The 26,988-nt window shown below is 42.2% G+C and overlaps 1 protein-coding gene across 38 annotated transcripts in view; it reads left to right on the top strand.

The window, feature by feature from the left end:
* The window catches only part of JAKMIP3 (Janus kinase and microtubule interacting protein 3), a 96,355-nt gene that overhangs the window by 49,622 nt on the left and 19,745 nt on the right, over window positions 1-26,988 (top strand). For 14 of the 38 annotated variants that reach the window (XM_080403382.1, XM_080403414.1, XM_080403393.1 and 11 more), the window contains 15 exons: window positions 8,860-9,075; window positions 10,703-10,822; window positions 11,256-11,402; window positions 12,273-12,404; window positions 12,914-12,949; window positions 14,078-14,137; window positions 15,578-15,706; window positions 17,241-17,369; window positions 19,400-19,483; window positions 20,269-20,331; window positions 20,735-20,833; window positions 21,735-21,833; window positions 21,923-21,982; window positions 24,259-24,324; window positions 24,778-25,011. In XM_080403382.1, coding sequence (XP_080259508.1) covers window positions 8,860-9,075; window positions 10,703-10,822; window positions 11,256-11,402; window positions 12,273-12,404; window positions 12,914-12,949; window positions 14,078-14,137; window positions 15,578-15,706; window positions 17,241-17,369; window positions 19,400-19,483; window positions 20,269-20,331; window positions 20,735-20,833; window positions 21,735-21,833; window positions 21,923-21,982; window positions 24,259-24,324; window positions 24,778-25,011 — 1,674 coding nt within the window. The remainder of the gene's footprint in view (window positions 1-8,859; window positions 9,076-10,702; window positions 10,823-11,255; window positions 11,403-12,272; window positions 12,405-12,913; window positions 12,950-14,077; window positions 14,138-15,577; window positions 15,707-17,240; window positions 17,370-19,399; window positions 19,484-20,268; window positions 20,332-20,734; window positions 20,834-21,734; window positions 21,834-21,922; window positions 21,983-24,258; window positions 24,325-24,777; window positions 25,012-26,988) is intronic. The other 24 variants (XM_080403394.1, XM_080403391.1, XM_080403399.1 and 21 more) reach the window with 19 other exon arrangements.

Raw genomic sequence — 26,988 nt, 5'->3', positions numbered from 1 at the left:
ACACCGGGCAGAACCTCCCTACCGCAGGGCTGGTACAGCATCTCCTGTGTCCTCACAACCCAGGGACTGACCCTCCCTGCGCTGCTCCAGCACGCAGCAGTGTTACGTACCCTTTATTTAGCCACCCATTCTCTCAGACTTTAGGATGTTAAGTCCCCATCCCCCCTAGATTATTTTTATGAAGAGGATATTAAAATAATTTATAACAAACTGATCTATTGATACTGTTCAAATATCCTGCAGTGTAAGTCTTTCCAAAATGTACATTACTAGATGCATTGATTTAATACATCAGAATGAAAGGATGGCTAATGTCTATCCTAAATAAACCTGCTGCATTACATGAAAAGTCCACGCTAATAGCCTCTAATGTAGAAGCTATAAAATAAATATGTTCTTAGTTATAAGGAATAGAATGATTTGATGTTATGTTTTCTAAATTGCCTTTGAAAATCAAACATTTTTTTAATTTCTGCTTGAAAGAATCAGATTGTCTAACTGTACTAAGTAAATTACATGATGCCATCATTTTACCAAGCCCTGAGTGTTTCCTGAGTGGCTTTAAGTACTTTCAGCTCCATTGACTCAACCATAATTGATTTCAATGGGAGCTGTTGGCTCCTGGCACCTTGCAGGGGAGGGCCCAGATGGTTCGGGGGAAGGGCTGGTGCCACATCACATGATAAAAGCTCTCCTCTCTGTGAAAATGAGGCAATTCTCAAAACACTTAACCAATTACTGAAAACCAGTGCTTTTTGCCCCTTTTAAGATAGGGTCCATCAATAAAGTACAGTCATTGAGCCTCACTGGGTTTGCAGTGAGATGGAGAGGAACACGGGACAGCCCACTGGGAGCGGGTCAGTCTGCCCGCCCAGCGCAGCGATGGCATGGCACCTTCAGGGACCCGCTGTGGCAGATATCGCACACAGAATTGTTAAAAGACTCACATCAGGATTTGAAAAGCTCTGTGATTCACATACGATGCATTATTTAGTCATTTTAATCAAAGGGGGAAGTAACCTTGGAGTAAATTGTAATTTCATCCCTAGAAAAATACTGCTTTTTTTGTTCAGTCAGAATAAAGACAAGTTGTACTCATTCATGTTTAGCTTTGCAATGATGTGAAGCCCTTTAAGTGAAGTAATTTTTTAAAGGTATTTATCTCCAATAGGTGTCGTTTTGCATTTCCAAGTCAAGTATATCTATGGAGACTTAGCTTAGGGAAAATACAGAGGGAGATTGTTTTAAAAAGCTGAGCCAGCACTAACCCATTATTCTCCTTTCAAATTAAAAGTAGTTTGGGTTGGGTTTTTTTTTGGTTTTGGGGGTTTTTTTTGTAGGACAGACAAGAATACATTTGTTGTTGTCTCACTTTAGACTTTTGGAAAAATTTTGTCTGTCCTTTAAAGTAACAGATCATAGAATCATGGAATGGTTTGGGTTGGAAGAGACCTCAAAGATCACCCAGTTCCAACCCCTTGCCACGGACAGGGACCCCTCCCACCAGCCCAGGCTGTTGTGGTATGAAGATGCAGCATTATGCAAAAAGAAATTTATTTTGGTCTGGGGGTGTGTGTGGGGGTGTGTGTGTGGGGGGGGGTGGGGTGTGTGTGTGGGGGGGGGTGTGGGTGTGTGTGGGGGTGTGTGTGGGTGTGTGTGTGTGCGTGTGTGTGCGCGCGCGCGTGGCGCTCAGGTTTTCAAAATAACCAGCTCTACTATGAACCTTTTCAGTTTGTTGACTTACTACAACTTTGAATGAAGTTAAAGTGTTGCATCAAGCCAAACCCAGTGCCAGTGCATGAACTTTGTCCTGGCCGAGTTCCTGAGGGGAATTCCTGCCTTTCTACCCTCCTCCAGAAGCGACCTTGGTGAGGGCATAGCTGACTGCAGCCTACCACACCAGAGGCACCTGCCTGTGTGTTATACTCATCTCCAGCAGTAAAAATAAATCCAAAATATAACTGTGGTCAACAGAAGACTTCCAAATGCAACTGCAAGCTGGGTCCCCCCCAGCGTGCGCTGCTGTGCCAGGAAATGTTTTCAGCGGACCCTACATACACAGCAAGCAGGGGTAATATTTGCAAGTGCTAATTTTGGCAGTTTCGCACTACAGGCCCGCAGAGGCTTGCAGATTGTAACAGCTAACAAGGTGTAATCTCTCTTTAGAAACAGTTGCCACTTCATATTTACCAAATAAAAATTCTAGCTATTTATTCTAGTTATTTTTCAGGTGCCAGGGTAACTACTCATGGATAAAGGGTAATTACTCGTTGGTACTGATGGTTTTGGACTAATCCCATACAGCAGGGATTTACAGGCACTTCCTTGAGATTTCTCTGTTAGGCAGTGGTAAATTAGTGAAGATGTCTGATTTAAAGGACAGTATCAGATGAAAAGTGTAGGAAGCTGAATTTTTAAATATTCATTTTATTAGTGACTGATTCAGGTTTTATCTTCTCCTTTTTATTCCCTTATGTGGTGAAAAATTACCATATTTGGTATTATATGGGTATCTCAGTAGTCCCCCTATACTGAAAGGTAGACAAATTATTCAAAGCGAATAATTCCTTCTTGCAAATGTGGATTTTTATTTTTTTTCATCATTTGTGGTTTGAACCTCATTTACAACAATATTTATTCCAACTAAACCTGGACTACTGAAGAGTTTTGTTGTACATGAAAAGCTATGCAAGGTTACTTCTGCATTTTGGAGGGTCCTAACCAAGAAGTCTACTCTCTTCTGTGCTGTAACTGCGTAGTTGTTGTGCTACAACACACCTGACACGGGGCTTGGGGCTCCTGTACGTCTGGAAGCACTTTGAAGCTGTTGGGACTGGTTGTGAGGTTTCTGCTTCCAGCAGTGCAGGTCTGAGACACTGCACACTCCATTTTATGGCATTTACCAGTGGCACTGAATAATTCTGCTGTGCTGAGCATGTCCTGAGCATGAGGAAAGTATGTGTATTTGAAGGCAGAGCAAAAGAGGAGAATGCAAAATAGGTCATGTGGGAAAAATCTTTGAATCTTTCTTTATGCACAGTTATTTCTCCCATCCAATGTACTTTACTCCTCAAGTATAGTATTGCATTCAATTCTGTTAGAATTTTTGTTACAAACTGTGCAAGTTATTATTCATTGAAAAATCTACTCTGATTAGTCTTTTTTCAATATATCTTAATATAAATCCACAAGTATCTAGCAATTTGATATGAGTAGCTTTCCATAGAACACTACCGATACTGTGTACTTCAACTCACACCTCAAACTCCAAAAGGAACCAGTTTTCAGAAACAAAAGGCTTTAGTTACCTAGCAAAGGACATTTTTTCATCATTTATAGCCTGAATGGGCAGCAAATTACAATTTCACCTGCACCACTTAACCTTCCTGTGCTTAACAGCTTACCACATCTCCCTCCGCATCGTTCCAGTGATTCCAGTGGCATTCTGGTGCTTTGCAGGTTGGTAGTAAGGGTCCAAACGCTGCCTGTCTGTGTCAGTCGTTTCAGCTGGTGACATTGCCAGCCAGGCAGCGGCAGTGCTCGTGTCCGGGTGCCTGTTCCCAGGTAAGCACTGGGAGCTGGTGTGGTCCCGGGGGAGCCATGTCGTCAGCACTGCCCCCCCCCCCCCCCCCGCCCCCCATGGGCCGCTCTGCTGGAGGATCAGTTTGCCATGTCACCAGCTCCCAGGTAGTACCTGACTGTGTGTAACAGCTGCTGTAGCATGCTCTTTGGAAATGAGCATATTACATTTACTGGGTGGGCCATAAATACTTTCTGTCTGGTTAAGTATAACTGGGATTTAATCCATCTGAAATAGAATCATTCTTTGGCCAAAGCTGGAGCAGAACCACACTGCAGAATGAAGATTTTGGTAATAAATATTGCATGTGTCCTTGTTTAACTGAGAACAGATGATGTATCGTCTCCTCTCATGTCTGACGATTTGGCAAGGTTATTGGAACAATGGTCATGCAATGCAGACAGCGATCACCTTTTGATGAGGATTAATTCTGGAAGAAGATGTGAGAGGAGACGTTTTCTGGGAGGTACCTTTGCACAGCCCATGAACCACAGCTACTGCTGTCCTGTGGGACAGCAGTGCTAGGCTCTGCCCAACAGCTTCCAGGCACAGGTGATGGCTGGAAACCAGTTTCTTAAGGTTTTCTCAAGGATTTCTTAATGTCTTGATTGTTTCTTAAGGGTTTCTTAGTTGCTTCAGAAGAAGCAATGGGATAGCCACCACTTTTTTTCTGATGTCATCAAAAGATGATTCTTAAAACCCATGCAACCTGTGAGATTCAGGAAATTCAGAGACTAGAGTGGGTATTTTCACCTCACAGCTGAGTCAAGCTGAGCACATGAGGCTACCAGAGCCCCCAGTGTGCCCACCCCTCCTCTCCTGCACCGGGCCACAGACGCAGAGTGAGCCAGTCCAGTAAGCTGCCTTGGCAGAAAATTAGCCATGGATGTGAAATAGGACAGTTTTCCCGTGGATCAATGTGATGAGCCAAGTTCTTCTATGGTATGACCTAGCACTGGCATAGGATTTGGGAAGGAGAGGCAGGCTGTGGGATCAGCTCTTCTGGTGGGGGGTTACTCTTGCCTCATGGCTATAATGCAATGAGAAATTATCTTCAGGAGGAGCTCATTGCAATGCCTCTAGCAGCAAAGTCAGCATGAAACGTTCTCAGCTTTCATTTCCTCCCTCAACGATGAAAGAGATGCATCAGTTTGCAGCCCCATGCTGCCAAGAGGCTCAGTAAAATGGGCTGGGGTGTTCCTGGGAGCCACAGTGTGGATGTGGGATGTGAGAATGGCAGAGATGCCTGTAAGGAGCATTTTGCTCTTCTAAAAATAACATCATGTACTTTGCAATGTGCAGCTTATTATTGCAATATACATAGTAATGTATATTGTAATGTTACAGTAGTGTGAGAGGTGATGACACTGCATTCGTTTCTCATCTGTACTGAAATATGGAGAATTTTCCTTGGTAAAAAAAAAAAAAAAAGAAAAAAAAAAAAAAAAGATATTTCAGCTTGCTCCTGTATTGTATTGGTTGTGTTGCCATTGTTTGCAGTGGTGGGAATCACGCAACTGTGTTGTGTGACAGCCTGACTTAAAGGTGCAGTAGGAATATTAGCAGGTTTACAATGCCTCAAGTTAGGTACGTTAACTAGTCAGCAGTATCACACTGCGGGTATGGTCCCACCACCTCCCAAGCTGTCTGCAAAACAAAGCAGAGCAGTTGATATAAATGTGCAGTGTCAGGGCACTGACCAGAGTTATCCTTGTAGAGTATTTGGCAAAAACTGGTGAACTTCATCTAGCTGGCTGTTGCTGAGTGACATTATCACCAGGACAAAGAGGCAATTGCATTTATTTCTGGAGAGGGGAGGTGAAGGCGCGCGCCGCAGCGTGCAGGACCTGCACCCTCTTCTGCCAGCCTGCATGTGCGCCCCGTCTCTCGGGGGGTGTAATGCCGGAGGGCGACCCCATCTCCTGTCATCTGCCATCAGCCTGGCTGGGGGGCCTGGCAGCTCAGCCCCCCCTGCTCCTGAGGCTCGGGGCAGGTCTCCTTGCCTGTCCTAATTGCTGGCTAACACCGTGCCCGTGGGGAAATGTTGGTCGTGGAACAGCCCCAGCTGGACGGGGGCTTCTCCTTTGCATTTAAAGCTGCTGCATGCAAACAACTGGCTTTTATCCAGCTTCAAAGGCAGATTTCTGGGGTGTGTAGCCATGCTCCTGATGGCCTCTATGAATTTGCAAAGCGGCAAAGGCCCCAGGAACATTGCAAGTAGAAATTTCCCAACCAGGGAACCTACGTGTTGGGTTTACAACCATGATGGAAATACTACATTTAGAAAAAAATGTGACTTAAAAGCAGCTGCATGTCAGACCGTGTTAGGTCTGGGTAGCACAAGGAGGGATTAACAAATTTAACTTTGCATGGGATTATGTTTGCATAATTAGCATCAGCTGTGCTCATGGGCTGGTTATTAATTAGCACTCCCACATCAACATTCATCCCATGTCGAGGCAGCCCGCTAGAACGAAAGCAGGAATACCCACAGCACAGCACAGGGCATCCTCTCAGGTGGTTGGATGCTGTGCTCCTACATGCTAACGCCCTTTCCCAAGCGCTGCTGGTGTCTTAAGCCACCAGACACAGGGGTGGGAGGAGGAGTCCCACTGGTCCTGCACCCACCGGTCCCGCACCCATCGCAGAATGAGGCTGGGGTGCGCAACAGCCTGGCGGGGTGCGCGCCTGGGGACCAGCACCTCTTCCAGTGAGTTGCAAGTTGTTTCTTGTCTTTACATTTTCTTAATGTTACTAACACTAGGAAGAAATGTGCTAAATAATATTTTTCAGTGACATGATTCCTTCGATTTGTACTATTTCTACAACATTTCTGTTTAACGATAGGCTGCAAACGTCAAATTGTATGTATATTTCATGAATGTGAATTTAATCATATGAAGGAAAATGTGAATGCTGGTATTTCCTTTGTTGTTTGTGAAGGTGATGTTTAGAGTTTTTTTCTGGAAAACAAACCATTTGTGAAATAGCGTGAAATGTTTTGTGTTTTTCTCCAATTTCTTTGTTCCTCCTAATTTAAAGTGCTACCTATGGTGGGGCTAGGTTAACAGTTGGACTCGAAGATCTTAAATGTCATTTCTAACCTAAACAATTCTATGATTCTATGTTGTAACATGTCTTTGTTTTCATATAAATAGGGATCAACTACCCAATATTCTGCTTATCTTAAACAAATAATCATTTGATGGTGTGTTACCTTTTCATCTATACCTCCATTTAGATTTCTGCCTGATGAGGTATTTAGCAGTGAGACCTCAGGAGGCATTTCTTTGTTTCATTCAAAGTTACTAGACTGTTTTCTTAATGGAAATTGCGGAAAGCACCTTTAAAGAAATGGTAGCCAGAGGGCATTTGATTTGTTCCATTTTACTAAAAGACCCTAAATTGTGCTTAACCTTGAAACGCAGTTTCCACACAGGTATTTATGAGGTTTGTGCTGTCTTTTGGCAAAGGCTCGCTGTTTCCTGAGGGCAGTGTGGGATCTCCGTGGGCTTGTGGCTAGGTTCTTCGTTCCTATGGCTACCGCAGGGGATGACTACCTGGGCAGCGCAGCCCCTCGGGAACGCCTGGGCTCTCGCCTGGGGCTGGGGCTGCAGTGCTTCCCCCGTGGGGTGTGGGGTTGGGGGGGTCGTGGGGCAGTGCTCTGGGGGTCTGGATGCAGCCTCCGTGCTGTGCAATGGAGGGTCATTGTGCCCCAGCCAACTGTGTCCTCCTCTGTGGAATTTAAGCTGTAATCAACCCATCCACCCAAACACCTAATGGAAGTAATTTCCCACCACCATTACTGGGGGTGTGTAAACTGCCATCACTATCGCTTCCTTTTTCCCTCGGTGGGCCGTGTTGGCAGTTATCGGAAATAAAGTACTTAGAGTGATCTGTTAATTCAAAATGTAATTTTTTCCCAGGTTTACAGGCAAAGCTAGCAAAGATAAAGGTATCAAACTCAGTTCTCACAAGGCAAGATGTTCTTGTGTCAAGCAGGCCACCTTTTAAAACTGATCTTTTAAATTAAATTTGTAAAGTCTCAAAAACTTATGCTAAAAATCTTATGCATTTATGATGTCCAAAACTAGATCGACAGACATTTTAGGGGATGTATATGATTTCATTCTTTCCATAGAATCATTATCTGTAAGCACATTTGGCAGCCCTGTGGCATGTGAGTGTAATTAATACTTTATATTCATGTATAATGTAGACGTATGCAATCCAGCTGGGAAGAGCCTGAGATTCTGCTGTGGTGTCGTACATCACTGCAGACACAGAAGAAGGTTTTGGGCTGTGCTCTGTAATTTTTCATTATTAGGCAGGGCACAGGCCACCTGTACCTGAACTCTAGACTCTGAGGGGTAAGCCACGGCACGTGCCCCCAGCCCACACTGCGAGCCACCCCTCCGCCCCACACCTTGGGGCAAATCGCTCCGTGCTGGGAACCTGGCTCAGCTTCGCGGAGAGGGAGCGTTTCATCCCACATTAGCATTCAGAAAAAATCCAAGTACACTGCTCCTCGGGAAATATTCTGTGAGCACCTGCAAACTGACGGTGCCCAAGCCAGCGGCGATGGGCATGGCGCTCTGAACTCAGCGAGAACAGTGCAGGCAAAGAGGAAAGAAGAGATTTAGAGATGGCTGGACATTTGTCATTTGAGCACTTAATGATTTTGCATAATGTTTATTGTGCATGAGCAAAACCTCTTATGGAAAGGAGATAATGAAACAAATTGCTCACATGGGGGACACTTGGAAAAAGAATTTTGAAAATTCACACTCCTGTGTTTTGAAAATTAAGAGGGTATTCAGGTTTTAATATTTTTCTTTTAAAATTATGAATCCAGATTTTCAAAAGGTGATGTCCCGGCTAAATGCTGCAAAAATCATTACAATATTTTGAGTGAACGGATCCAAATTGTAATAGGACTGTTAGGCTTTGATTTTTTTTTTTTTAAGCTATTCTGATATGGTACTAAAAATACGGATATTTCCCAGTCATTTTAATGAAAAAATTCCTGCTGAACAGAGATTTTATTCTGGGTGGCCTGCAGAAGAAGAGCAATGTTCCTAAGTTGGTTGAGTAATTAAATTTATATGTTCACTGTCAAATATTCGTTGCTGTTCTAATTCCAAGAGAGTGTTGTATTTTCCATGTTGAGGGGTCTTGGCTCTGTGCAACTGTTCTCTGGCCACGCTTGGGGTCATAAGATGCTCTGTTGTCGTCAAGCCACTGCCTGCCTGTGTGATTGTGTTCTGTTCTCCTTGTAGATGGAGGAGATTAAGTTTAAAGACAGAGCAGTCTACGTGCTGGAGAGAGAGTTAGGGGTTCAAGCCGGGCATGCTCAGAGACTGCAGCTCCAAAAGGAGGCTTTAGATGAACAACTTTCCCAGATCAAAGAGTCTGATCGGCATCTGAGCAGCCCCAAGCGGGAACTTCCTTATGCAAGTGGTGCAGGAGACGCTTCAGATCATTCGGGAAGCCCCGTAAGCACTTTCACGTGGTTTCACCTAAACGAACGAGCAGACAGAGTGACAAAATGGCACAAAGTGACAGAATCTTGATGAGTGCACCCTCGAGCAACAGCTTTCCCATAGCCGTGCAGGGGAAAGCCTGAGGCACCAATTTCTTCCTCTCGTTTGTTAGCCAAACCTTTACGATTTAAAATTAAACCTTGTTATGGGAGAGCTTTTGCTTTTTTGTTGTTTTGTTTTCTGGTTTGTTTGGTTTGGTTTTGTTAGCAGGGTGAAATTTTTCTGTTCTTTTTCTCTTCCTTTTCCTCACTGTACCATACTTCTGCCACCTGCCTTAATTTTGACAGTTTGACACGATTTTGCCAACAAATGATGCAAATGCGTTTCTAACCAAGTAGTATGTGTGCTAGCTTTTGGAACTGCTAACAATTGATTTTGTGAGCAGATAGACAATGCCAGTTTACAAAGAGAAACAGGGGAAAGTAATTGGTGCATGAAAGCATGGGAAAATCCTGCACTTCTCCTGGAACACCACTGCTAACTCAGGTTTTTGTGCTGCTAAGTGCTCTCGCTTTCAGTGAACCAGACAGTGAATGAAATACCCGCTAACCTATTCTCTCCTATTTCTTTTCTACAATGCAATATCCAGAACAGTAAATTTTAGTCACCCTTTCACAATGGCTTTCTTAATATAATTATGGCACCTTTCTGCTTTTGCCTTAATTTGCTAATATTAAAATATCCTCAGCTAACTGACCTCATATATCTGACGTACACAAATTTTCTTCATTGCTGATTCTCATCAAGATTTCTTTTGCAACAGCCTTAATTTTCTCAGTAGAAGTGTAAATACTTACACATGAGCAAACCAAACTATTTTATTCTTTGTCCCAAGCCTCTCCTGCACCTGTTGAATGAGGAACCCTAGACCTCCCAAAAGTGCCACCAGCACTACGGACACTAATTTGCTTGTTTCAATTCGTACTCAACTTCTGCCAGACACCAGAACAAGTCCTAGAGAAGGGGGAAACGTCTGTCACATTTGTAAATAGATGTAACTTCTCTCTGATTCTGAACAAGTACATGTCTACCTATATTTCTACTCATTTATAATTTGATTTAAGCATTTTCACTCAGATAAAGTACTACCCCTTTGGCCTCACTAGTGACCCTTTAGAACCCAACAAGGGCCAAAGCTTTATGGAAGAAGAGCTTATGCAATGGTATAATTGCATGAATTTTCCCCATCTGTACTGCAGTATTTTTAATAATCATTTTCTTACGATGAAGTCCTCAGAGTGGGTGATGTGTCTGAAGCACTCAGTTCAACAGCGGCATACTTTGGAAGCATTGCCTTAATTTTTGATATTTTCTTTTCTATTTCCAAGTTTACCATTCATGACTTTGTATTTGCATACACATACTTCTGCATTTGCATACTTTGTTACATTTTCACTCCTAACTTTCTGTTGGTCTCATCCTGCAGCTTTCAGAGGTCAGTTAGGTTGCATAGGTTACACTCTGCTGTATAATGTTTGGAAATGTTTGGATTTGGAATAAGGAAAAGTTTGAACTTTAGAAAATATTGATATTGCACGTACACTTATGAACAGTTATTTGCAGTTGATCTTTGTTTTAGGAACAGCAGTTGGATGAAAAGGATGCCCGACGTTTCCAACTTAAAATCGCTGAACTGAGTGCCATCATTAGGAAGCTGGAGGACCGGAACGCTCTGTTGTCAGAGGAGAGGAACGAGCTGGTGAGTGCAGCCATGGCTGCTGGTGAACGTGCTGCCATGGTCGTGCCTTGCCCCCAGGATGTCAAGATGTTTTCTCCTGGACTGTTTGGAAATCATTCAGGAGTAGCTGTTTCCTCCTTACACTCTGTGTTTGGTGGCAGGCATACCACACTCGTCTTTGCTCATATAACAATGACATTTTAAGATGGCATTATCTGGAATTATTAATTTTTTTAAAATAAATACATTCCCCACATGGTACACTTGTCGCACAGATTGAATATCTCATGAAGGAGGAACAGTCTGCTTCCCAATGGAAAATACCAAGAGTTTTTGATCAATTCTGCTTTGCATTAGGAGAAAATACTGCTCATATGAGAGTTAAAGAAAATTATTAATATATCTGATGAAAAATGACAGCTCCCGAGGTGTTAATTCTCTCTTTATCTTTCAGTTGAAACGTCTTAGAGAGGCTGAAAGTCAGTACAAGCCCATTTTGGACAAAAATAAACGCCTTAGTAGAAAGAATGAAGAATTGTCACATGCCTTACGTCGAATGGAAAATAAATTAAAATTTGTAACACAAGAAAATATAGCAATGGTAAGTCTCTGTGTGCTCCGGGAAGAACTTGTAATGTAGTACTCACAGGGCTGATGAAGTCAGGCATCATCCTAAACTTGCAAGTTCGATAGGAAACTTTCCCCTTCCCAGTGCTTGCTGTGGTGTTCTGTGGTGTGCTGCTGAGCAGTTTGTGGCTTGAACATGCTTTGTTTTGCACAAAATGTTTTAATTTAGCTTTTAAAACCAATAGTTCTGAAGAAAAGAAATTGCATGAACTTTGCACGTTTTGACCAGGTGATGGCTCAGTCACCAGCTGCTCAGCTTCCACGTGGGCAGCCCTCTTCACCTTTGACTTTTGTACCAGAATCCCCTCATAATCCATAGGAAATCTGGACTTGTGACTCTTCCTTTTTTCCCAGGTGAATGTTGTTAGTGAGTGATAGTGGTTAGCAAGTAGATGTTGACATCACGTGAATGTGGGAGGGCTGAGGCCATCCCCATGGCTGCTGCAGATCAAAATGGATGAGGGTAACCCAACCCAGAGCGAGCTGTCACAATCCCTTCTCCTGCAGGAGAAAGCCACACGGCTCCTGGCAGGACTGAAGAGCCCATGCAGCTGAGCCGCTGCTAGCCCCCATCTTGGTCAGGCGAACAGGCGGGTGCAATGGCCCTGCATGCCCACTGCCCTCTCCAGTGACCACGAGCTTCACGCAGCAGTCTGAGGAGCAGGACTAACTGCCGTGTTTGCAGCAGAGATGTAACGCTCAGCAAAAGGGAAGCAGGGTAGCTGCCAGAACAGCCATTAGGTTAGATGCATCAGTAGCTGTGCAGGGGAGGGTTATAAGCTGCCCTTTGGCAAAGCCTTCTGATCGTTTCTTCTGCGTGTGTGTGTGTTTGGTTTTTTGTTAGAGGCAAAGAGCTGGAACAATAAGGAGACCAAGCTCTTTAAATGACCTTGACCACAGCCAGGAAGAAAGAGAAGTTGATTTCCTGAGACTACAAGTTATTGAACAGCAAAACATCATTGACGAACTGTCCAAGGTGAGATGATGCTGCCGCGCTCACACGAGGCCAACTAAGGCCATAGCAGAAGAGCAGGAAGGCTGAGCAAGGGGTGCCTGGGCGCTCTGTGGGCGAATGGGCACAGCTCACAGCAGTGGAACATGGTAGGCATTTATAGGATGGCTAGTATCTGAATTGAATATAAGTTATCTGTGGTATAGTGTTTGGAAAAACCCTTTCAATCTACATTGCACTTGCATGACAGAACCATTGCAGGACATCCAGTAGATATGCTGGTGGCCAGATCCTGCACCTGTGAGAGAAAATGCCAGAGCTCCTTTAGCTGGAGACAGCATCAGGGCTAAAGATTGCTGAGTGCAAGGGGGCTGTCTGCAATGTTGTGTTTGGAGTTTTGCTTCTTTGTTAACATGTTCTTACTCTTTGGAAACAGAAAAAAGTGAAATCATAATACTCCTTGAGAAAATACCTTTTTTTTAAAAAAAAAATATCTGTACACTTACTGATACTATTTCATTCTTTTTCATTAGACACTGGAAACTGCTGGCTATGTGAAGAGTGTCATGGTAAGAATGATGTTAACTTCATCCTCATCTTTGTATGCTTTAAGTTGCTGTTGACAAAAAGCATGCAGGGTATATAATATTTATGCTCACATCTCCGTTCAGGCAGCAAGCTAACACACTGGTTTTCTCAGCGTAGATGTTGTCAAAGACCGTATCAGCAGAAGTTGTTCACTGGAGGAAAATGTAGTGATAGTGGGGCAGAAAGCCCTGGTGAGAGAGGAAAGCTTTTTTTTCACCATTGGGATGACCTCAGAGGCATCTGTGGCCACCCTGTCCCGATGGCCTGTAGCGAGTGCCCCCTATCCCTGGGACAGCTCTGCCACGTAGGAATTGCATTATTTTTTTTAGAGTCTGATTACTGCTAGCTTTGTCTCACCCATGCTGGCATGTTCTCAGTCACTGCCCTTGCCTGACTCATCCCTTTGTTATTCTCAGTAAAGATTTTGTGAAGTTAAGCCACTAATAGGTATTGATGAAATGTGTACTGTTTTGTTCTTCATTGCCAACTGTGCAGCAAAGCTTGGGCGGCCGAGCAAAACGAGCCTTTGATTTTCTTCTGTCACTGCTGCTGCTGTTAGGGTTTGCCGTTGGGCTGATGGTAGTGGCACATTATCAGTGTCCCACAACGCCTTTGCATCCTTTTACCAAATGGTTAACATGGAGGATTATGAGGGGTTTCCCTTTAGAACTTTACTTTCTGCAGTCCTGGACTTTGCCTATATTTTCAATCCAGAATAAAGACTTTTTTTTTTCCCAGTAAATAAATAAAAATGATGAAAAGCGTTATAATTTCCACTGACAGAAAAATTTCCTGGCAGCCATAAACGCTCAAACCTTTTTTCAGTGGGACTGGGAACCTGGAGCTCCTTAGACAACGGAGCCTGAAAGCGTTGGCTCTTTTCATTTTCAGGAACATAAAGAGCAATTGCTGCCTCTATATGGCAGACTTTGAAGATGTTGGAGTAAAACTAACATTCTGGCTGATGAAGGCATGATTATTTCATTTTGAGGCAGTGGCCGGCATTGACGTTACTATTTGTTGATTGCCCAATGACTACTAGTACTGACACAGTTAATTTAAACAACAGCTCTCTGATAATAGTTAACACATGTATCTGATTCTTTCAGGAACGTGATAAGCTATTAAGGTATAGGAAACAAAGGAAAAAAATGACAAGAATTCCTAAGGTAAAAAAAACCATGCTTGTATTGTGGTGTGCTGATGGGCATGCGGGCTTGGCAGGGTGCTCGGAGCACCTTGGAGCCATGTGGGGGAACGTTCTCCTCTAGGGTCTGCAAACGCGTCCTAATCTTAAATCTGGGTCATGTAGTTCAAGGACATTCATAGACTGTATTGGGATATTCAGGAAAGACCAGGTAGGGTAGGGGGAACCGTTCACATTGCGCATTGCGAGCATTTGCATGCTCTGCGTTCACCTCCAGCAATCCTGTGGGACTTCAGTGGTATGTGCTTGTCTTAAGATGAGACAGATTTTATGAATTAACATATCTCAAAATGATCTTTTAATGGCACTGCCTGAAAACATATGTAAGTTGTAAATAATTCATTATGGAGTTTCGTAACATGCAAAAATTGCTGGTTACAAGAAGGAACGGTTAGAGCTCAGGGAAAAAGAAAATGTTAGTTGATGAATATTCGGCAGGATGTTAATATAAATATTAACACTGTAATGACATCGTAAGGTATAATGTCAGGAACTGAGAGCAAGCTGTGTTCTATATATGAAGAACTCGGGCGGCGCTGGAGCTAATGAATCTATAAATAACAAGTTGCGGTCGATGTCAGATAACTCCGTAACTCCAGTCATCCCACAAATGGCATCCAGGCATTGAGAATTAGGTTTTGTCTCCTTGGAAACTTATCCCAGCAAACTGAAACAAAAAGCCAAGTTCCAAAAGTGTGTTTGTAAATCAACAATTAAAAATAACTTTAGAACTGCTTTTGAAATGTCGTCTTTGGCTTTCAAGCATTTAACAGTGAATCTTTCTTTACTACCACTACCCTCATTCTTTTAAACACAAAACCACTTTGAGTGGAAAAGTGGTTTTCTTCAAACTGTAAAAAATTGCTGTGGTGATTAACTTCAAATTTCCAAGAAGTATATTTCTTGAAAATCTAACTTTTCATGTGACAGTTGTGTTAATGACAGGAGGGACATCATGGTGATGACGATGTATTAACAAAAACGTTTCAGTATGCAACTCCCATCTCACACTGAGATGAACACACAAAGAAGTAAAAGCTCTGCCTTAGCTAGAAAAATCAGGAAGAAAATACATTAAAAAAAAAAAGGGGGAGAAAAGGGCTTTGAGGTTGCACACTGTGATACTGAATAACAAATACAGCAATTCAGTGATTTGAATGGTTTTAGCTATTGTTAGAGCAATATCATGGGGTGAAAAAACTTTGTGCATGTACACATGTAAAGAACTGAATAATTTTTTAAAAAAGCAATAGAGTGAGAATTACCAGTAATCTGGAATTGAGGTTCTTCCGAAAGTCCAGATCCTACAGAGGTGCAGAGTTCAGCCGCGTGTCCTGGCACAGCCGATGGCGCTGCTGCCGCACGGGCGCGGCCACACTCGCTGACACCTTGTCTCTGTCAGAAGCCAGTTGTGGAGACGTTTTTTGGCTACGATGAAGAAGCTTCCCTGGAGTCTGATGGTTCCTCTATCTCATACCAAACCGACCGCACGGATCAAACCCCTTGCACGCCTGAAGATGACTTGGAAGAGGTATTCATTAAAAATGTGTTACTTTGTTTTGAACCCTTGCTACTAATTTTTAATGAAATTCCTGGTCTGTTACATCTGTCATCTGTCACCTCTGGCTAGAAAATTTAAAATATTGTGTTCAATTTAATTCTTGTGTGTGTTGGTTAATATCTCTAGATTGCAAGTCTTCAGGAATTTCACAACTTCCAGACAAGCTGGAAATATTATATCCTAAGAATATTAGATTTATAATGAGCTGACAGATTAGAGGTCTAAAAAGGCTGAGAAGCTGGACAGCCCTAGGAAGCTGTGTTCACACTGAGATTTACTGCAGGTTTGCACACCTATAGTTTCCTTCAGGTCCTTCTCTTTGTCATTTTGACCTCGGCACAGAGCAGAGCCTTAAGCGATAAGGTATGTGTTTCTGGAAGGGGAAGCTCGCAACCCCACAAAGCACCACCCCAGAGGACAGGCTGTCCCCTCGCCAGTATATTGAGGTCATGACTTTTCTGGAGTCTCTGAACGCAGAGTACACAACAGGGGCTGGTAATACAAATAATAATAGTTATTCCTGGCGTTTTGCAGGGCTTCCCTACAAATGTATTCCCATGTGTGTGTCAGATCAATGTACCACTACACGTTTCTGGGTTTAACAAGACTCTTGTAATAAACAAAAAATTGCTAATAATGACTTGCAGTCTTTTTATCCTATGTTGGCTGCAATTTTTCATCTGCCATTTCTTCTGTTTCATGGGTTGTAATTAGATCTGTTAAAAGGGGAGCCTGAAGAATTGCTATTTGCATTGTAAACAGTACAGGACTGGTTACCAGGTGTGTGCTGCACTGCAGGAAATCCGAATGTATTTTTATATGTATGAGCCTATTTATTTTTCATTCCTGTGTTGACATTTTTTTTTCCTTTTCTGATAGTACAAAGTTTATGCATGCAACCAGCAGTATAATTTCATTTCAGATCAAATGAAATATTCTGATCAACCTGACATGAAAGCATTCAGTCTGGATATTGTAAGGAGAGTGAAGAAGATGAAGGGTTCTTTTCATGTTGATGTCACCTATTCTACAAGTATTAACTCTAGATTAGTGTTTTAATAATTGAGTGAGACTGTCAGGATTGGCTTATTCCCCAGATGGGAAATCTTTTGTTCTTTCAAGAAAGTTGAATTTTCACCTTTAAATGTGATGACTTTGCCTGTTACAGTAATAAAGGGAGATTCAGTCATTAGTATGTTATATGGATGGCAAGTTTTTATCTTTCCAAGGTAGGGGGAATTATCTTTTTTTTTTTTTTTTTTTTCTGTTCTAAATTGTGTTTTCTTGAAGTAAGTGTGTGGAAGAGATGTCTAGGGGAGAAAAGAGAAATAGTCCAAGGGCACATAAACAAGATCCTTAGTACTGTGCTTCTCAAATTGTGTTTTGAAAATAATAATTCTGGCATTTTTTAGAGAAAGCGAAAATAATCTACTCTTATAATATTTATTAGTTTCGTTGCAGAAAAAAAGCAACGGGTGCAATGCGTCTTTGTTTTTAATTCCAGGGCATGGCCAAGGAAGAGACAGAACTGCGGTTTCGGCAGCTGACAATGGAGTACCAGGCTCTGCAACGAGCATACGCCCTATTGCAAGAACAGGTCGGAGGAACATTGGATGCAGAACGAGAAGTTAAGGTCTAAATGGCTTATATTACATGAAAATAAAGGATTGTAATTGTATGGGGGATTCCAGTTGCACTTGCTTCAGTTGCTCTCAAGCTGACCTGGGCTCAGCCAGCCCCCCAGCACTCTGCCGGCTGAGTGCAGGCAGGGGACCTGGCTGCATGGGTGGGCGCTGGGGTCCCTAACTCCAGCCGGCCTGGCTAGCCTCTCCACAAAGTTCTGGTTTGCTGGAGGAACCACCATGGCTACAGTTTAGTCTTTTCACCTCTTTTTTTTTTTTTTTTTTTTTTTTTTTAAGAAATTCAGAGAACTTTTATGCAAAATGCTTAAAGTTAAGCTCTTTTTCTATAAGAATCTAGGACAAATAGCCTTAAATATTATTGGTATTTAATTCCTTCTGGGTTCTGTGAGATCACAGGATTCCTCATAACATGTTTAGAAGGTTTATAGCTGAGATTCTTTTTTTAAATTAAATTGGAAAGTGTCCTATGCTGTTCTGCCTGCCTATCTGCTCTCACAGCCTATGTGGCTTCAAACATCTGGCATAAACGATTACCTATATTATGATTAAGTTGTATATTACGAGGAGCTGGTGGGACCTATCATGCACAGAAGGCAAGAGTGAGCACAGTAAATAAAGGGACAAATTCTGTTCTAACAGTTTGAAGTTTAATAGGAGAAATGTAACTACAAAGTCTTAATTGGGCTCTGTATCTGTTCTGTGAACATGTTATCCAGGAGCACTTGCAGTAGTTCAGGGTGAGGATGACAGTGCTGGGAGACACCCACATCACCCAGTCTGGTCCTCTGGTGGGGACACCTCCGGCAGCTGTGGCACAGCACCACACACCACCAAGCTGCGACAGTGCCAGCCTCGGGCACTTCCCCGGCTCCAGTTAGGCATAAACCAAACAGCCAGATTCTTCTAGCTGAATTCTATCTTCACAACAATATTTTGGCTTTCCTAGCTATATAACTAGTCTGGTTTTCTTCCACGGACTAATTCAAAGAATTAACCGGTAATTTCACCACTCTCTCCGCTGGTGAGTACCTCTCAGCCACCCAGATTCAGCAGCATCCCTTGTCTCCCAGCGACCTCCCTGTTTGGCAACTGTAAATCATCTCACTATCTCTGAACGCCCCAAAACGCATTAAAACTAACATTCCCAAGAATTCTGCTCTGAGGTGTTAAGGATTGTACATGTAAAGAAAATTGTAATGAAACAAGACATGCCCAGCTTGAAAAGTGACTTGATTTTACTTTATCCATAGTGAGACAAAAAGAGAGAATAATTAATACAAACAAATAAGGTCATTTTCATTGTAAATAGCAAGATTAATAGAAGATCAATGCTTTGAGGGAAGAAAATGTTCTAAAAGCCAATATTTAAGAAGTAAAACAACTAATAATAATTACATTTATTCTCCAGAAAACATGTGTAGGAAGGTGGTGTATATTTACATAAGCTTGAAGCTACAAGTGTAGTAAAAAACTACACACAATATAGTAAGACCATGAGACAGGGTACTAGATACATAAAGACCAGCACCGTTTGCCAGTTTGCAGCCTTACGTGTACGGTCTCTCCTGAGCTTTTTAACATATCAAACATTCAAAGGATACAGGTGTGCCCAGAATTCTGGTATAATAATGTTTGATTGTTTTTGTGGAGAATCTTTGTATTACACTGGCTTTTTAAAACACTTTCTCCTTGAGCAGGGAAGGCTGCTCACTGCAGACTGCCATAACCAGCTGTAAAAAGCTGTTTATATTTTGCGGTCCTGCTATCTGCCCAGTGGGATGCGGTTTATATGAATCTTGACTTACGTGTCAAAACTATTGTCCTATCTTACGGACTTCTTTTTATGATTAGTGACTAATGCTGCGTGCTTAGCTGCAAATTTATCCTGCCAAAGAACTTCAAAAATAACTTTTGTAAAAGTATTTGATGTTTTAAGTATTTTCTGTACCTGTGTTAGCTTTTGTCTTTTAGAGAAAGTTTGATAATTTTTTTTCTTTCTTTTTTCCGTCACATCCTACAGACACGTGAGCAGCTCCAAGCGGAGATACACCGTGCTCAGGCTCAGATCGAGGACCTGGAGAGGGCCCTTGCTGAGCAGGGGCAGGTAATGCCATGGCCCTTCCTCAGCCTGTGCCGCGGCGGGAGGGGGCTCGGGGACGCGTCTGGTCACACTGCCATGTAACGCTGCGGGTGCTACTCACTGTTCGTGAATGTAAAGAATAATCCTGATGCGGCTTTTCAATAGCTGGTTTATTTCATACAACGCAGCCGGACTAGGAATACACAAGAAACGTTTCCAGGCTGATTTCAGTTTGCGGTTTAGTTTTCCAGACAAGAAAACATAAAGGGGGGGGGGGGGGGGGGGAGGGGAGAGAAAAGAACCAAAATGTTTTTTGAGAACTTTAAAATAATATTAAATCATCTGATCATTCCCTTTCTGGCTTAACCTCTTATTATTGTTAACTTTGCTGATACATAATATGCTGGGGTTTGTGGGTTTAATGTATTCATCAAACAAAGAAATTAGTTTCAAAATAAGGTTTATTTTGCCTAATGTTCAGAAATATGTAATTTGTATTCAGTGTAATATAAATTTAATAGTAGATACATAGCTAGAAATATCTCTTTTAAGCATATCAATTTTTTATCTGAAAGAGTTTTTTAATCATCAGAGTGTTTCTACTCCATCTGTATACTACAGATGCTGTTAAAAGAAGATTGAAAGGCTTAGCTTATGAAATTATTTTAGGAAATAATGGAATTATAATTTCGTATGCAATATTGTTCTGTCCCTCTTCCCTTTATGCATGATTTAATAAAGTACTTGCTACCTTGTTTGTGCTAAACATTGCCAGCTTCACCTGCGATATTGGTCATTTCTTTTTTAAGGACATGAAGTGGATTGAGGAGAAGCAAGCGTTGTATAGAAGAAATCAAGAACTGGTAGAAAAGGTGTTCAGTGTTTCCATTTGTGTTATTTAAATAACATTTGTAGCTTAAAGAATGCAGAAGGTGCAATCTTTCAACCTGTAGCACACAGCTCTACTGGAAATAATTAACATATAGTAACATGATTCTTCTAAACCTGCCAGAAAAAGTAGGTTTCTGGCATTCAGCATTCCCTGCTGCCCCATACCATGTCCTGGCGTGAGGTCGCACCAGGACAGTGGCTCTGGGAAAAGCCCCGCGTTCCCCTGTCACTGGTGCTACGTGTCCCTGCTGGCACAGACCCCAGGGGGTGGCTCAGACCCTCGGCACTCATGCTGACCCCAGTGTCTCCCTGGCATTGCCAGCGCGTGACAGATGCCCAGCGATGTTGCCAACAGCGCTAACAATGTGTTGCTTTGTTTTGCAGATAAAACAAATGGAAGCCGAGGAAGCCCGCTTAAAACATGATGTCCAGGATGTTAAGGATCAAAACGAGCTCCTGGAGTTCAGGATCTTGGAGCTTGAGGTGAGTACATGTTGCAGCCACGGTCCTGCCACCTGCCCTGGGCTGTGTGAGCCATGGCCAGGGACATCGCGGCTTTGGGAACTTGCCCACCTTTGGTACAAAGATCACATTGCACCGAAGGAGACCAAATGATTTGGTACAAACTGCTAATAAGAGAGGGGAAAAAAACCCAAACACCAAGGGATTAATACTGATATTCTTGATAGGGTATTCTGGCAATCTTACTGCGTAAGTAACTTCAAGATCCAGAAGATTGGCTCATGATGTAGATACACGTTTTACTATGCTCTGTGTATCCTGAAAATGTAAAGAGATAGAACCAGAATGGATCATACGTAGGGAAAAAAAGGAAAAGGGTTTGGTTTTTTTTATTGCCAAGAGTCATTACTGTGTTTCCCCTCTTGCTAAGCCTGCAGAGAGGCTTGGCAGTGCTGGGTTAATGGTTGGACTTGATGATCTTAAAGGTATTTCTCAACCTAAACAATTCTGTGTGGCCCAGACTGCTGTAGTTATTCCACTGAGCCTTCTGTTTTCTGTATTATTACCTGTATAAACAGTATCTATAAACTCAGAAACTGTTTTTTTAAATTCTCCAAAGAGAGGTTAACAAAGCAGCTGCTCATAAGAAAACTTTAAATGCTATCTATGTTATACTAGGTATATGTGTATAGTTTTGTTTAAATATATTATGTACTCAAAATAATATGTAAGTGTTTATGATCAGTGCCCAATGAAGAAGCATAGTGGGAACATATTAATGCTGTTAATATGTATATCTGTCCTGCTTTGCAGTGTGTTCAGTTAGAGTGGGCCTTTCTCAAACCATATTTGTCAAGGTCTTGGTGAAGCTGTTGTTTGTGACATGCTGTAGTGGGTAACCAAGCCAGCGTTGTCATTTCAGGAGCGAGAAAGACGATCACCTGCCATCAACTTCCATCATGGTCCCTTTACAGAGGGGAAAAGCCCTCTCCAAGTCTACTGCGAGGCAGAAGGTGTAACAGTAAGGGATTCTCATTTCGTATTTTCCTTTCCCTAAATAAAATCAGAAGCTCTGTTCTGACTCCTGCTTTTCCATTTCTCTCTTGTTAGGACATAGTAGTAGCAGAGCTGATGAAAAAGTTGGACATTTTAGGGGATAACGCCGTAAGTGTATGTTCCTTTAATAAATTGTGCATGCTTTGGTAAATATTTGTGCTCACATTAAGTTAGCAAAGCTCTCTTGGTTTGCTACTGCACAGCCTGTCCTCCCTGTGGTCAAAGTTCTGGGCTACAAGCTAAGCATTTTCTGGCTATTTTAAGATTTTGTTAACAGCCTTCTGATGAGTGCCGTGCAGGATATTGGTGTCACAATATTCCTTTTAATTTTTCAACGATTTGGAAAATATTTTGAAACTTTGGTGTTTGTTTTTTTTTTCCTGGCCACTACTCACATGAGTTCTTTATTTGCTTACTCTGCATTTGCTTTGCTTTTCATTTTAGCAGCTGTGTGTTTTAATTTTGTCTAATAACCCATAAACCTTTGATAGTAATCAGGATATTCAACAAAAAGTTTCAACAGCTGCATGAAAAGAAGTAGCAAATAATAAGATGGCCAGTTGGGCCATCGTGTCTCCACTGTCTATCTACAGTCTACATAGATGTCTACACACTCTGCCCCACAAAATCAAGCCAGGAGTTAGTGGAGGACCTGAAACACATTGAAGTAATTAATAATCTTCACCACTGCTGCAGTTAATGATATTCACATTGGCAGAAATATGAAGAATCCTAAAATCTTTTGTGTGCAACAAAAACACACATATAAGTTTAATCACCAAGGAGCTAAGACTGACCCTGCTAATGCGTAGAAAGATAATACCCATTAATGTGTTAATCCCTGTAGTAATGTTGTTTTCAGTGGAATTATTAAGGTCAGATTAGTCCCATGCAGTGTTTTGGAACAGCATTCCAAACAGGCAGACAATGGAGACAAACAGGGGCAGAAAAAGTGATAGCTTTTCTTAACATTCTCTATTCCCGTTTGTTTCCCTTTGGCTTCTTTATTTATATGAATGATCTCTAGTCTATAATAGTATTTCCTCCTGATTTTTTTTTTCCCTACTGCATACAACAACTAATTTCCAGATGTGACACGAGGGGAAGTTCTGAGTTCTCAACTCAGATAGCTTTATGCCAACTGCAGACTGTTGTTATTGCTTGGGGTTTTTTTCTTGTTTTCACATGTTTAACATCACAGACTGTGCCACCAATCTGGCTGGCTGTTGGGGAGTCCAGGAAAGCAAACCCATGTCCCGCCTCTGTGCAAGTGATTCCATCCTTTTCCGTGCATTTTCTCAACTGCATTTCTGCAGAGCCCCCCTAGCAGCTCCTACCTGCTTCCCACTTAACCGTCATGAATTAAATATTGCTTTGAGTAGGGCAAACCTGTGAGAGAGTACCTCTAGGAGTAGAGCAAGATTCAAGTCAGAGGGATGCAGTTAATCGCCTCTAGGCTATGAGGTCAGTGGGATCAGGCACAGAAAGAGGGCTGAGGACAGCGGTGCCCTCCTCTGCCCCACAGACAGGGCGGTCAGGTTAGGGGTAACTCACAGAAGAGGAAAGGACGTCATTAATATGCTGCGTGAATGGTTCATTTTTAATGTGACATAACTTGTTTTTTTAAAAAAAATTACTTACATTTATGGAAGAGACAATTTTCAGGAAAAGTCTCCTCTCATCCCTGCTGGACGGCACTTTCACTGTCCCCAGCCTTGTGTGTTAACTGAGTTCACCGTAGTCATCCTTCTTATCAACTTCCTAATTACCCTGTGGGAATGAGAGCTCATGGCTCTCTGGACCTGAACCAACGCGGGTCCCAAACTAGGAGGAGTCATATCTCCCGCTGTAGATGCGGTCAGAGTAAGACCAAATTTTGGGATGAAATGCAAAATATAGTTTCAGTATTCTAGTTTTTTTTAAAAGCAACAAGACATTAATTGAATAGCTAACTACTTAACGAATATTTTCCAAAATCATGACTTGGCCGTGCGAAATACAGATTGTGTATTAAAATACTGTGCATATAATGAACTTGAGGACTTCAGACTGCATCTCTTTGCTCAATGGCACGTTGTGCTAAGCTTGATCTTGTCTTGTGTAAATGTGTGTTTATTCCCTGTTGGGTAAAAATAGATCCAGTGTCACCTTTTTTTTGTTAAATGTGAGAATTTTAAAAGAATTAACTGTACATATGGTAAGAATTCAGCATGAATAGTTACAATTGTTTTTACAATGATGTTACATTACAATACTAATTTTCTTTACCTTAGTTTATTGTTCCTCGAACATATTTAATTTCATATTTATTTAATACAGCAGTGGCCCAAGTAGTGGATTAATAACAAGACACTGGGATTTGTTGTAATTATATTCTGCTTTTGGTGCAGAATCTGACCAATGAAGAGCAAGTAGTTGTCATACAAGCCAGGACAGTTCTCACATTGGCTGAAAAGGTAATAACAACCTCAACACTCATCAGTAAACACATGTCATGAAAGCATCTGACCCTCTCAAAATAGCTCACTTGAGGGCACTGGTGATGTAGATGATAGTTTAATCACAAAATGCCATGATTCTTTATCTGGATTTACACTTACACTAGTTTTCATCAAAATAATAGGCAAATCAGGCAATACAGACAATGCTTATTTTAAAATGCTACTTAATTAACAAAATTATATTAGAAGGTAAATGGCTAGGCTTTTACATAATGCTTTTTTCCATTCACCAATATATATTTTTTTAAATGTAATAATATAGTTAATTTTTCCTCTTTTACTTAGTGAATTTAAATAAGTACTTGCAGCGTGTGCTGCCACAGCCTAAAGTCACAGTGACAACTGATTGCGCAGGCGTGCTGCTGCTGCTCTTTGGGCTTAAGCACCCGCTTTCTGTTTTGTGCGTAGTGGCTACAGCAGATAGAAGTGACGGAGTCTGCGCTGCAGCAGAAGATGCTGGACCTTGAGAATGAAAAGGTACTGAGAGATGGGGCAGGCAGCAGGCAGGGCTGTCACATTAGGACTGCGGCTGCTGCACTGACGGCTTCTTCCTTCCATCCCCAGGAGCTGTTCAGCAAGCAAAAGGGCTACCTGGATGATGAGCTCGACTTCAGGAAACAGTCCTTGGACCAAGCTCACAAGGTGAGGACAATTGGTCTTGAGTATCTTACGACATCTTGATTAACTTACCTTATGTAATATGTGCAGTCTGTTCCCTATAGAAAACCTCTGGGCTGTGGACAGTACTGCTTGTGGAGTCACCGGGGGACTAAACAGTCTGAACGTTAAACAAATCCTCTGTACCCTGCACTAACAACGAGTTCTGTATGGACAGTGTTCCTAGTGTCTGGGTCGTCCTTGCAGGATTAGGACCGGAACATTACTTTATTAAACGCAAGTTTTAATTTAGCAGAGGTTTCAGTAAATGACTGATAAGAAAATGATGTTTCCGGTAACTTCTTTTCCTTCCAATAGAGATTTTAGCCTAGATATATCCTCAGATCTTAGATTACAGCCTCTGTAACCAAACCAGCCAGAGGTATGATGTGATTCTGTAAATCTGGAATGAAACTGCTTTTAGGTCAGGTTCATGATGAGCTGTTCCTAAGCCATTTCAGCCATCTCTTCAGTCATGAGGTGCCTGTTTCCTTCAGTTAAAGTTTAATACATGCTCATGAAAGACATAAATTTTCATATCAATTTATCTCATTCTTTCTGTTCCATTTAAATATTGAGCACAGTTACAGTTTCTGAGAAGCAGTGAGTATTTATGCCTCTCTTTCTGGGTGCCTATTATCTATTTGTATCTTGAACCATTTGGGGGAGCTTTTACTCAATACACTTTTTGTCCTGTAAGGATGATTTTTAAGACTGATTTTGCCAAATGCTGAGCTATATCTGGAACCAATGTCTATGCACAGTGGAAACCCTGGAAATTACACAAGCCCCCCCACCTTACCTGTGGTCTCAGCCCTAACGCCAGGTTATCTCCTGCAGCCTTGAGCTGTTCTAAGCAGCAGTTCGGTGCAGCCGAAGGCTGAACTGGTAGGATTCATCTTCAGTGATAAGCCCTGAGATAAGCCCCAGAATTTGTGCGCGTTTTGAAACAGATCCAAAAAGATCTGCACACTTGGGTGTGCAGAAATTTGCAACAGCAGCAGAGTGGGAAAAATCATATGGCATAGCTTGAAATTCCTGGTAATGACACGGAGCCTGCAGGAGAGCTCAGACATGAGCTGTGCTGTCAATTAGGGCGTTACCCGGCACCCCTGCTGCTCACGGCCAGCCGCTTGCTCTCCATCCATGAGATGGATCTCCAGTTCCAGGTTCCCAAGTTTACCAGAGGGTCCAACAACAACAAGCTCCTTAGCTGTACTGCTCATGGAGAAGGAACAAGCGTAACGAATGTGTTGCAGCTCATGCAGAAGCAGCTGAGGGTTATTTGCATTTTCCTGTATTCTTTAAAGGCATCACCCAAGCATCGCCAGGCAAAGCGATGGGCTTTATTCCTGGGCACAAATGCAGCCTGAAAAGCAGCAAAGAAAACTTTTTTCTACCCTCAGATTCAAGTGGCAAAAGCTCTTTTCATTTGTGTAATTTGTTTCACTTCTGTGTTTCCTTTGTGCCCCTTGAGATGAGGAGCCACTAATCTTGCCTTCTTACTACAGCCAACAAGATTACAGCTGTAACCACTAAGCTTTTTGCACGGTTTTCACTCCCTTTGGTTGCTGGCAGGGGATTTTGCTCCAAGATGCACTTGGCTCACACAGACTCCTGACGCTGCTGCTCTGGAGGCCGTGAATTTCCCCATGCTGTCCTTTCTTCACAGGTCAATATAATCAGAGAGGGATAACTATAGATTTAGAGCCCAACAGAAATCCATGTTTCAAGTAACAGCATTTTGTTGAGACATCTACGGTGTTAGCTAAGATGTTGGTGTTATTTTTGAAAGTGAAAGCAGAATCTTCTTCGCAGATCTGATCTGATCTTCCCCACAGAGGTACCGTGGTTGCTGTCTTTCAGTTATCATCAGTATCCATAACTCCTGCCATGATGTTACTGTTCTTGTAAATGCTTGTGTTCTTCCATCCTGACTCTGCTAAAACAGTAAGAAAACAC

The sequence above is a fragment of the Falco punctatus genome (assembly GCF_963210335.1).
Source record: "Falco punctatus genome assembly, chromosome: 9".
NCBI classification, from domain to species: Eukaryota; Metazoa; Chordata; class Aves; order Falconiformes; family Falconidae; genus Falco; species Falco punctatus.
This window is presented reverse-complemented; position numbering and strand designations above follow the sequence as displayed.